Source organism: Xiphophorus hellerii, chromosome 2 (genome assembly GCF_003331165.1).
Source record: "Xiphophorus hellerii strain 12219 chromosome 2, Xiphophorus_hellerii-4.1, whole genome shotgun sequence".
NCBI lineage: Eukaryota > Metazoa > Chordata > Actinopteri > Cyprinodontiformes > Poeciliidae > Xiphophorus > Xiphophorus hellerii.
Window position 1 is genome coordinate 5,696,886 of NC_045673.1, and position 12,336 is coordinate 5,709,221.

Sequence of the window (12,336 nt, forward strand, 5' to 3'; positions counted from 1 at the left end):
CAAGGCAGAAATCGATGAGCAACGGAGAAAGAGTCACATTTACGTACACACAGCGGCCGTTGTCGCACAGACCATGTCCAGAGCACATCCATGGGCAACCAGGGGCAAGTAGCACGTTGTCCAGTGCCCATCCTTCCGCCCCTGGTGTGAAGTGGGTCTGGATCCAACGGAACCGAGTTCTGGGGGAACTGAGGCAAGTCGGAAAAATTTTGTTTAGAAAGTCGCATTTACATAAACATTATAGTACAAAACAACAAAACAGTGCATTACTCTGTGTTGAGGTTTAGAATATTTTGTATATATTTAAGGATTTCAATGAATACTTGTTTTTGGATTTCATGTTTGCTTGAGCAATAATGACATAATGTAAACTACAAAGCAGGGTTTTCTACAGTTAATTTTAGATTTACATAATTTTACAAAGACAAAAAAACACTTCCATGTCAAAAACTATAAATTTAGCTTTCATTTCTTTTCACCAATAACTAGGTATATGTTCTAATAAAGATTTAAATTTTAATCAGGGATAAAAGTTATTGATTAATCAATTAATCTAAAGTTGACTGATCATGTCAATTGACGAGCGATTAATTAATAAGCCATCATCTTTTTCTTGTAGAATTTTCTCTAGTCTGAAGAGGGTCGACCATCTTTCCATAAAATGAAAGGATACTTTTTTAAATAAAATGCTTAATTTAAAATAAGAATATCACCATATTTTAACAAATTAGTGTCAGCTGCATTAAATACTGACTGAACAAACAGAACATTTTGGTTTTCTCACATTACTAAACTTAAGAAAGCAAGAGCATCTTAGGTTGTTGAATACAAAAAAGAAAAGAAGATATTTGAAACATTTAATACCCTATGAACTGAGATATGTTCATGTCTTCTTTCATCGTGTCTCAATTTTTCTGCGCTATTGCCTCCACTTTTCTGTCTTTTATTTAAAATGGAAGTAATTTTAATCTAATAAAACATTAATCGTAAGCCAATGAATTCTTTGCATCCCTAATTTTAACTACATGTGTGTGTCCAAAAACACCTACTTAGCAGCACTGGGCAGGTAAACCGTGATTCTCCTCCAGTGTTTGTGTTGGGTTGATGCATAGACAGAGCTCTGTGTATAACCAGCGCAGCCGATGGCTGGAGGCACACACTCCGGCGTGATGAGAGTCCAGTGGCGGCCACAGTCTGTCGAGTACTCCAGTCGGACCCCGTGGGAGAAGGAGGTGGACTTACTGCAGCCCATGCTCAGCTCAAACTGGAGGAATGACGAACCCGTCACCTCAAAGTCCCAGCTCTCTGCATATCTTGGCTTCTCTGCAAAGTGATTTCAGGTTGCAAAAGTTAAATCGTTTTCACTTCTAACATGGGAAAAATGACTCGTCATGAGTGAAATAATCTGCCAGTGGAACTGGTACACTTTTTAATCAATATCAATGAATTATTGAGTTAAAACAACCTCCTATATCTGCTGAAAAGTTACCTATACGTTAAGTTTATCTTATTTCAAGTGCACTAGAAACCAGACTAAAATACTGGGTAAGATTTTGTGTTTTTTCAGTGTATTAAGACGAATTTACTCGTCATATTCATTTCCTTTCACTTCACAGCTATGGACTTTGAGTTGGTGACAAAATGTTTGAAGGTTTAAAAGTTATGAATACTTTTGCAAGGCACCATCTTTGTGTAGGTATTCTTGTTTGGCAAGAAACAATGGCTTTTGATTCCTTTCTATTGTGATCAACAATTACATTCTGAAGAAGACATAACACTAAACGTCTCTTCAATAAAGTCTAGCCAAACACTTTAAGAGAGTTTGTTTATATAATATCTTATAGCCCTAACAATAGTTAATCAGACTTGCACAACAATCTGAAACTAAATTATTAATTTATATGTTTTCTTTTGGTAAATTTTCCTGCCAGGGGAAGAAGAAGTGAACACTCAAACTTAAGCAAAATTTATCTTTCTTTTTATGTCATGAAGCATCCTCAAATGTTCCTCTGACTATTCATGCTGCATCTGTAAACACAGAGCTCCTGTGTTTACAGATGTGCTGCCAAATCGGTCATGCTGTGCACACCTAATGAATGGCCCCTTTGTGATGTGCTATTTGCACAAACCTAATCCACTCACAGCTTGATGCAGGCATAAATAACAGGCAGGATGTTCAATGAGGTCTGCTCTCATTAATAATGCAGGATGGATGATGCCACAGTAAATCCCAGGCTCTGTTTCAGCTGCTTGTTAATAGCAAAGTGCTGTGATGTTCCTTGTTTGAATGATTTTTAAGTGTCTGGGTGGGTAACACGTACTTCAGTCTATACGGGTTGCTTACAGTTTGCACAACAAACTGGAAGCAACACACTTCATAGCTGTAGTGAATGTGTTTCACTTACTATCAATGGCCTCAGAGTTAAAGGTGAGAGCAGTGTCCAGAGACAAGCAGTCCACGGTCACCTCCCCGCCCTGGATCCGGTACCAGTTGTGCCTCAGCGGGGTGGTGCCATCGAATTTATCGTGGAAACCCGTTCTGGAGCTGTCGTTCATACCGATCAGAACGTCATCCAGCGCCCACTGGGCAGAGTGCTTTCCTGCAGGGACAAAAGAGTAAATGAGTAAAACAATCTAAAGAGTTGCCTGTTAAGGCGACCTAATATTGTTAAAAGATTTTATGCTTCCATTTCAGTCTATACTGCTTCTAAAAACAGACCAAACACTTTAAAAAACATCCAGATGTTTTTTTGGTAAGTTAACAATTTTCCTGATTGCCAAGTCACATTTGGAGGGCACTGCCTCGTTACCTAGCAACCCCAGTGGAGCCCAGCCCCGTTGCCTACAGACTCAAGAGGATTTCCAGCATGTTTGGTCAGCTGGTTTTACCGCTGTATGTTCTATACAATGGCTGCTGGTAAAGACGAGTTGTTGTTACAACCAGAAACCACTTGCTGCATTCTTGTTGGTTGTGAAGGAGGTTTGGCTAATGCTTTTCAACAACTTGCAAGGCAGACTTCCTGTTTCAATGTGGCTGCTCCTCACATCAGCAGTAGTAAATTGTGGTGGAAACATGTATTTTAAAAGACGACAAACGTAAAAATGCGTTTAATATCAATGTTGCATGTAGCACCTACAACTCTAAACTGAAAACATTGAAAGTGTTGTTTGCTTATGGGAAATTGAGCTTAAAGGGAAACGAGTTATTGCAAACAATGTTTATGGGTGTCACCACGTGGAAATGTAGACTTCTTAACTAGAATGCTGTTACGTTGGGTCACACATCAAATCCAGTTGCAAGTTCTCATTTCCCAGCATAAATGTTGAGGTGGGGGGGCATAGCTAGCAGCAGCTTATTTGGATTCAAATTTACAAGAGGCTCTAAGACGGCTAAAATCTCACTATCCAAGCATAAATTTGGGCAAAAAATGTAATGAACATGTTTTGTATAGGCCTATCCTAACCTGTTCTAGGAAGCATAATAGGTCAAATTTAAGATACTTTTATTGCATAGTGAGTTTTGCAGATAGTTTGCTCACCTTGTTGTGGCTGCCACCACCGAAACACAGTGTAGGAAGTTTTTGCTGGAGGTGGAAGCTCAATGGTGACCACCTGAGGCTCCAAGGAGGAGCTGAAGTCCAACTCTCTCAGAAACTGCCACTGGATGCCATTATTGGTGGAAAACTGGACAATGACACCTGAAAGCACAGAAACAGCCTTTTAATAGAGATGAGGGAGAATATTATTAACAGAAACCAAATGGGAAGCTTGTGATGTTCTAAATGACATGGTAGTTCTGGATATAAAGTTCAGTCACAGTGAGTTCATTCATTACACTCTTAGCTTAATCTTTTAGTAGAGATCCAGATTAATCCTTAGTCCAACCCTGTTTCTCAGCAGTATGGAAGGGATGCTTCCTCAGCATGTGAAGATGTCAACTTCCCACTGATTTCACATGTACAAAAGCAATAGAAAACTTGTAGCAAAAATTAAATATTAAGTATATGTTTATCTCCATTTCTAATGCAGCCCTGGGAAACTACCTACATGACCCTCATCAGAAACTTCTGATAAGTTCTTCTGTCACCAATAATCTTATAAACCAGCTTAAAAAACTGTTTAAAAAGGAGCTTTTTGGGAAATATGTTGCATAGGATGAGGGTCTCAAAGATAAAAAATGCTATTGAAGACATTAAAAATGTATAAATAATTCTACATTAAAGGAGGAGAATGTGATGTTTAGGCATCATTCAATGTGGGAATAATTTAAGCGTTAATTTGGTGTTTGGAGATTTAAATGTTTGTAGGTTATGAGTATGACAGGGGCAAGAAATCATAAGATCCTGCATCTTCTACCTGCTCCTTTTCAAACAAATAATGTAAAATTGCATGTCAATAGGCATGATAATTTGTTTTAATTTAATTTTTTCTTGTTTTTACTTTTTGTCTGTTCTAAATAAATTAATTAATTTAAAAAAATTATAATCTTACAGTGTGAAATGCAGAAGATTCAGTGTTAATTTAAAACACTGTAATAATTTTGCCTTTTATTCCACTTTAATTTTATAATAGGCAGTTACTCTGACCTGAAATGGTTTGAATATTCAGTGTTATTCACACAACAAAATTTGACACAGCCTCCTATGTTTTAGAAATTGGAGGGATTTTAAGACAATACATATTCAATTTAGTCTTGGACTTGTATTTAGCTTTAGTTGGATAATTTTATACTAAATGTAGAGTTATATGCTCCAGGTAACTCAGTGTAAACTTTTAAAACGCCTTAATTTCAGCAATTTGCTAATTAAATTAAAGGAAAAAGATGATGAAGATAAAGTCTGTGGCAGAACAAACTTTCCTCACTGCAAAAACACAAAATCTTACCATGTATGTTGAGTCTCGTTTCTAGTGAAAATATCTTAGTCTACCTGAAACGAGAGAAAACTAATATACAGGCAACTTTTTAGCAATATTTATGAGCTTGTAAGAAATTACTTAACATTGATTAAAAAAGTATGCATTCAGCTGACAAATTATTTCACTTACACCAAGACATTAATTCCCGTATTGTAAGTGAAATAATCTGCCAGTGGAACAATTTCTTTTAATCAATATTAAGAAATTATTAACCTAAAACAAGCTCCTGTATCTTGCTAAAAAGTTACCTATAGGTTATTTTTGTCTTATTTCAAGTGTATTAAGATATTTGTACTAACTGAAAAAAATATTTGGTAATATTTTGTGTTTTTGCAGAGCTGAAATGATCAAGTTAGCCTTTCCTTATTGATTTATAGGGTAGTTCCCACATTGAACCAGCAGAGGGCCTCATCACAACATGTGTTCTATTTGGAAACAACCTTCATTGCGCGAGCGAGGCCTGGTGCAGGTGGGTCCTAAACTCTTGCTGCCAATTCGGATGTAAAACTGAGCCAACCTATAAACAAAAAACAATAAAAGTTAATTTTATATTAAACAGTATCAACATAATGTTTGAAATGCTGAGAAAATAAGAGGGTTGCTCCTCTCACCGTGTGTTGGTAGTGTCCAGAGGAGCTGTTCGAGCCTCCCGACGTCCAGCACTGCTGAAGTAAAGAGCCTTGCCCTCACTGATGATGCCGCAGCCGCCTCCGATTTGTCCCCCGCTGATACTCTGCCAGAGAGGACTCAGCTTCCCCTCAAAGCCCTCTGTCAGCTCCGTGGGACTAGCTACGGATGGGACACAACTATCTTGCTCCACTATAAAAAAAAAGAGGAAGATTACAGGTCAAAATTCAGCAGCATCATCATGAAATACTTGGTTACATCAGCTTTCTTTCATCAAGGTACCTGTGAAGCCCATATCACAAAAGCAGACACCAGAAATGCAGTCTCCATGACCACCACAATGGTTGGGGCAGGGCTCGGAAATGTAGACTCCGTCCAAAGCAAACGGTGGCGCGTCTCGGTACACGCTACTCTCCTGGAACCAACGGAACCTGGTTTTACTGAGAAAATGAATAAAGTTCAGGTATTTCAGTGCAAATAAAAATGAGAATTTAAGGGTGAATTCACACCAGCCCGGTTTCGTCTGCTTTAATCAAACTCAAGTTTGTTTGGTAGAAAGTCTGGTTTGTTTGGGGAAGTGTGAATGCGCAATTGGACTAAAAAAGCAAACTCTGGTCCGCCTAAAACCCTGGGTCTCGGCTCAGTTGACGTGAATTATGGTGCGGTTTGAATACATGTGAATGCAAGTGAATCAGAAACCACTCCAAAAGCAGGAAGCAAACTACAGCGCATGGCATTCTGGGTAAATAAAACCAAAACAAATTTAAGAGTCTAGCGCTAGCGGGCGAAAATTCCTGTGGTCTTTTACCAATGACAAAAGAGAAATCTAACAACCACTAAAATTTGACGCCTCTCCATTTTTGTTTACATTTCTTGAAGAAGGAAGTTGCGCTTGTATCTTTTTCTAAGGTTTTTGTATCATTTCTTTCAGCAGTTCTTGGTTTGTTTGACACAGTGCAGTGTGAAAACGAACCACAACAAAAATTTAACAAATGTTGCAATTTTAGTCCCCAATTAAACTGAGTCTACCGGACTTTGAGGTGTGAAAACAGCCTATGGCTACAATATTTGCCTTTTTCATGGCAGTCTGAATGACCCAATTCCAATTTTATCACCTTCCCAAAAAATCTGATTTGTGCTGATAGCTAATAGCACAAATCAGATGCTAACTTGGATACGTATCTGATTGTTTTCAAAGCATCTGCTGTCTGAATGATCATGTTGCATTTTTCGGACTTTTATATTGATGTGAGACATGCATCATAATTCTGAGTCAAATGAAGAAGGAAGTTGTGCTTCTTCAGAGAATTTTATGTAGTTTCCTTCAGTGGTCCTTGGTGCAGCGCCACCACAGGCGAAGGGGGGGACAGGTTTTTCAATTAGAGTGGTTTGTTTGACAGTGCAGAGCAGTGATGTCAGTAACGCGTTACTGATGTTACTGACCACTTTTTTCAGTAACGAGTAATCTAACGCATTGCTATTTCAAATCCAGTAGTCAGACTACAGTTACTTATCGAAATTACTTTGCGTTACTATCTTCTTTTGTTATTTAATCGTATTTCCTCTATGCGTCTTGTCGAGTGACCGACGTCTCTATGCGACAGGAATGTAAACAATGGAGGGAGATGCGCATTTTGTTGGTGGAAAAACAGGAACTATTTTGAGTTTCTGTCACCAAGTCCGATTATTATAAGCGGCTTTGGGCTTTTCTTTTTTTTTTTTAAGTCGCTTGCAATTTAATGAGTGGCGGGTTGCGCCTTATTGGGCGGATCTACCGGACTAAGAGCACCGCAAAAACACAAAATCTTACCGAGTTTTAGGTCTCAATACACTTGAAATAAGACAAACTAACTTACACGTAACTTTTTTAGAGAGACACAGAGGCTGTTTTTTAAGTAAACAATTTCTTAAGATTATTCTGAAGATTGATGAAAAAGTACTAGTTCCATTGGTAGATAAATTAACTTGTAACATGGGAAAACTGTCTTGTTATAAGTGAAATAATCTGCCAATGGAACTAGTATTTTTCATCAATATTAATGATTTGTTTCCTAAAAACATGCCTTTATGTCTTGCAAAAAGTTACTTGTAAGTTAGTTTGTCTTATTTCAAGTCTACTAAGATATCTGTAGATTAAAATAATTGGTAAGATTTTGTGTTTTTGCAGTGTGAATACATCTGAAACACATTGTAACATCTCAGTAAATGTAAACATAGGGAGCTACCTGACTGCCACATTTCGAGGTATGACCACTGTGATCCTGGTCCACTGTTCGTAGTCTCCAGTGTTGTAGACGGTCGGTTCTCTGAGCTCTCGACTGCTGCCTTCACAGACGCCTGTTCCCGGCGTTCCGGGGTAGCAGCCTTCTCGGACCAACGCCCAGGTTCTGCCGGCGTCGTGGGAGTACTGCAGCAGGACCGGGGCTGAGGCACTGAACTCTGACTCACAGCCTATGTTCAGCTACAATGACAAATGAAGAAGGTAAAAAAAAAACTTTAATTAAAAAGAAGTTAGGGCAGCAGAAAATAATTATTTTAGTAACTTATTATTCTATCAATCATTACAACAATTAAAACAGTAATTAGGTACCAAAAATAAGCTAAAATTTTAGATTTTTCATTTAATCTCTTAAGCCAGTTCAGAACAATATAGAAATATATTAAAAAATGCAAATGAAAAATGTCATTTTATAAAATACAAAAGTAAAACGTTAATTGCCTAAAAAGCAGTAACAGCATTCATTTATTGAACACAAACGTCTGCAGCTAAATAAATACTTCTAACATGTGAAAAGCTCAGACTTTCTGCTCGACTTAACATCAATACAGTGTTGGGCTGATATGTTGACTATTTTTTTATTTAACCAAATAATAATTGAATTGCAAAAGGTGCCTATAACAGAAGATTTTTTACAGAATTTGAACCAGGTGAAGCTATCACCTGAAGAGCTCAAGTTAAAACATGTTTACAGACAGAAGTTTTTTTTTAATCTTAAATGGAAAACATTTATATTTTTGTACAGTTTTTTTTTAATTACTGCTCTCAGTTTGTTGTTCTTTCAGTAAATGACATTTTTTGAGTCTGTCTACGCCTGTTAACAAGTAATCGATTACTAATTTAGTTGACAATTGTTATTTCAATAATCAGTTAATTACAATTGATCCAAATAATGGTTTCAGCTAGAGATGCACTGATCCAATATTAATATCTGGATTGGTCCTGACATTGAAAGAAAATCTAAATAGGGAATCGGTGACAATGTCACAATGATCTATTCAGCCTAATTCTATGATTTGTGCTTTGAGCGATTTCATGCTATTTTACATTATATTTAGATTTCCTAATTGCACTTTCTGAAAAACTTGAAAGGTTTGTTGCAGTTTATTTTTTCAAGATACCCAACCTATTGTTTCACACAGTTTTAATTTCTTTATTATTTATTTTACATTGGCTGTTTTACTTCTAATTTTAGTGACTAAACTAATTAAAGTTGTTTTTACATGTAGCTTGTGAAGCTATTGGCAAGGCAATGGCAACTTTATTTATATAGCACCTTTCAGGAAAAGATAATTCAAAGTGCTTGTACAAGAAAATTAAAAACAACATAAAAAAAAATCAAGCAGATTAAAAATAGACAAGATAAATATTAAAATTTTTAATATAGTGAATGAAAAGAATAAAAAAAAATTATTGGTGTGTTTATAAAAAAGAAACATCTTTAGTCAATTCAGCTGTTTTTCTGTAACAGATCGGTATCGGCCGATACTAAACTTCAGATATCGGAATTGGAGATGTAAACAGTGGATCCCTAGTTTCAGTATTTTGTCCTACATTACTTGATTTGAAAACTTCTCCCGAACCTTAAACTGAAGGGTGTACCCAGGGCGGAGGGCCAGGTCTCTGGTGACGGCCACCCTGTCTCCATCAGAACGTCCGAACACCATCGCTGAGGGAGTCGGAGCGCAGAAGCTGTTGTTGTTGTCCCTCTCCATGCCCTCATTGCCGAGCATCAACCAAACGCTCATCTGGTTCAGAGGGTAGTCGAACTGCCGGCTTCTCGTAAAAGTTCTGTACAGAAAAGAAAAAAACAGATGTTGTGTTTTCTGGCAATATTTATCTGGAAATGATATATTGCAAAATAAAAAGACAGGTTTAAGATGTTTTTGAAGTCAACTGTTTTCTGCAGTGGAAAAAGCTACTTATTGGTAGTCTAAGCATGTCAAACACGTCTTCATGACTTCTGAATCTTTTCAGACAGTCAAAAATATTATTTAATTGACATCACATGTGTATTTGACATTATTGGAAAGCTTAGAATCAACATTTTCAGAATCTGTAAACAGTCACATATGGTAATTATGAAACAGGATTGTGACCCTAATCCTCTTTTGTAAATACCAGATTATTTTACTTAATTTAGAATAATATTTGTAAATACATATACATATATATAGGTGCAAATGCTGCTTCATAGAGAACAATGTATATATAAAAAGAACAACAATATATAGATCTACCACAATAACTACATAAATGTTGCTGGATGATATATTGTACCAGTAATTATTACGATAAGCGTTAATATTGTTGTTTTGAGATCATTTTCAAGTTATATATTGATAATTGCATAATAATGCAAATAAACCCTCTGCAAAGACCAATAAACTTTAATTTTGTAAAGGACATTTCAAACTGGAACTGGAACATATTAAAATATCCAAAATAAAACAAAATCAAAAATGATAAATAAAACAGAAATAAAAATCACACACATCAGACCCCGTAAATGAAATGGATTATGAACCCTGAAAACAAAATTGCCCTTTAAAAAAATGTTAATCATCAGAATGGAAATTATTGAACTAATTTTAATTTTTTGTGCGATTATTTGATTAATTGTTAATTGCGTCAAGCATAACCATATGGATAAAGAAAATAGATATTTTTCCAGTCCTACATTTTTAAAACAAACAAAAAATTGCGTAAAATAAAGTAATGAGAAAAGAAGGGGTATTAACACGGTTAGAGCACATAATATTAGATGATGCCATGATGGAGTCTGACCTGCGGCAGAGTCGGGTTGGCCATTGGGATGATGTGTTTCTCCCTCTCTGACAAAATTATGATGTCATCAATCGCCCACTGGTCGTACCCTTCCCCAGAATGAAGCGGCTGCCACCACCGAAAGCGAGTGGAGGGAGTTTTAGAAGCCAGAGGAAGTTCATAATGAACAAAGCTGCGAAAGGAAAAAGAGCGGCTTCATTATTCTGGAACCACATGCAACTCTGAACAGCTGAGATTTATTACTCTGCTGGTTTCTGTCTCACCGAGGTTTGGTGAAGTCTGTGAAGTACATCTCAGCGATGAGGCCCCAGCTGATTCCTCCATCGTTACTGTACTGCAGCAGCACTCCTTCCTCCCTGCTGTCTGCCTGGTTACACTCTGCCCAGTCTCCGCCCACACGCAGGTAGAACTGCACAAACTCCGCCCACTCCGTGTCCAGATCCCAGCTCACCAGCTCCCGCAGCCCAGCCTGACCACAACATGCACACAGAGTCACACCAGATACACATCTGGTCAGATTTTATCATGTTCAATGCCAAAATACAAAATCTAAAATCTTACCAAGTATTTCTGGTCTAGTTTTTAGTGCAAATATCTCAGTTTGCTTGAAATAAGACAAAACTAACTTACAGGTAACTTTTCAGCAAGAAATGTGAGCTTGTTTTAAGTAAATAATTCCTTAATATTTATTGATGAAAAAATACTAGTCCATTGGCAGATTATTTCACTTATAACATGACATTTTTTCAATGTTATAAGTGAAATAAACTGCAAGAAGTTATTGTGATAAACGATAATGTTGTTGTTTTGAGACCATTTTAAGTAATATAATGATAATAGGCATAAGAATGCAAGAACACATTCTTAAAGATCAATAAACTGTAAACTCAAACATTTAACATGGGCGACATTTTAAATACCAAAATAAACTTCCAGAAAACTGCAAAACAGCCGAAGCACTGAGTTCCTTTAAATCAAGGCATAAAACCCACCTTAGAGGTAAGATTTTCTTTCGATTAATAATAAATGAACATAGATTAATTCTAGTCTAGATTACGTTATTTGTCTTTATTCTGCCACTGTAATGCAATGTTGTATTGTGTTATGTTGTCATCACATAAAGCACTTCAAATGACTTGCTATTAAAATGTGAGATGGAAATAAACTTGACTTAAATATTAAAAATTTTTAAAGAAAATTCCACAATAAATCTTAACCTGTGCTTTTCAAAAGTTGCTGCAAGTTGATGGTCTTATACTTGTACCAATCTGAAAAAAGGTTGAAATACATAATTGAAAGCCATAAAATAATAACATTCACTTAATCCACGAGTGTGAAATTCTGATAAGCACTGAGCTGAAAACATGAAAAAACTGTGGAAAAAATTTAGCTGCAGCTGGAAAAACTGATTTAAAAAGTGCTCAGCAATGCGTCAACAGCTGTGTAATCGCCAATCAAATTCATGAACTCTGGAGATTTATTTTTGAAACATTCAGGGAGGAGTTCAAAGGTCAACAGTTCTTGGCAATGAGCGCTGGACAGTAATCAGACAAGTTTGGACAGTCATCTAAATTGGTTTACTTTAATAACGCAAACTTACCACATGTTTGATCTGCTACGTGCGAAAACACAGAAAACTCTCGTGTGCCAGATTTCTTTGTGCAGTTAAGCTCATTAGATTTTACATGAAAATAATCACATTTAACACTTTATTTTGACAGAACTGA

At 36.6% G+C, this 12,336-nt stretch overlaps 1 protein-coding gene across 1 annotated transcript in view; it reads right to left on the reverse strand.

The window, feature by feature from the left end:
• Positions 1–12,336, reverse strand: part of reln (reelin) — a 158,674-nt gene that overhangs the window by 38,655 nt on the left and 107,683 nt on the right. Inside the window, 12 exon segments of the mRNA XM_032581667.1 lie at positions 48–188; positions 1,050–1,323; positions 2,406–2,600; positions 3,540–3,698; positions 5,358–5,434; positions 5,529–5,736; positions 5,827–5,984; positions 7,770–8,005; positions 9,406–9,591; positions 9,593–9,613; positions 10,610–10,781; positions 10,873–11,078. Coding sequence (XP_032437558.1) covers positions 48–188; positions 1,050–1,323; positions 2,406–2,600; positions 3,540–3,698; positions 5,358–5,434; positions 5,529–5,736; positions 5,827–5,984; positions 7,770–8,005; positions 9,406–9,591; positions 9,593–9,613; positions 10,610–10,781; positions 10,873–11,078 — 2,033 coding nt within the window.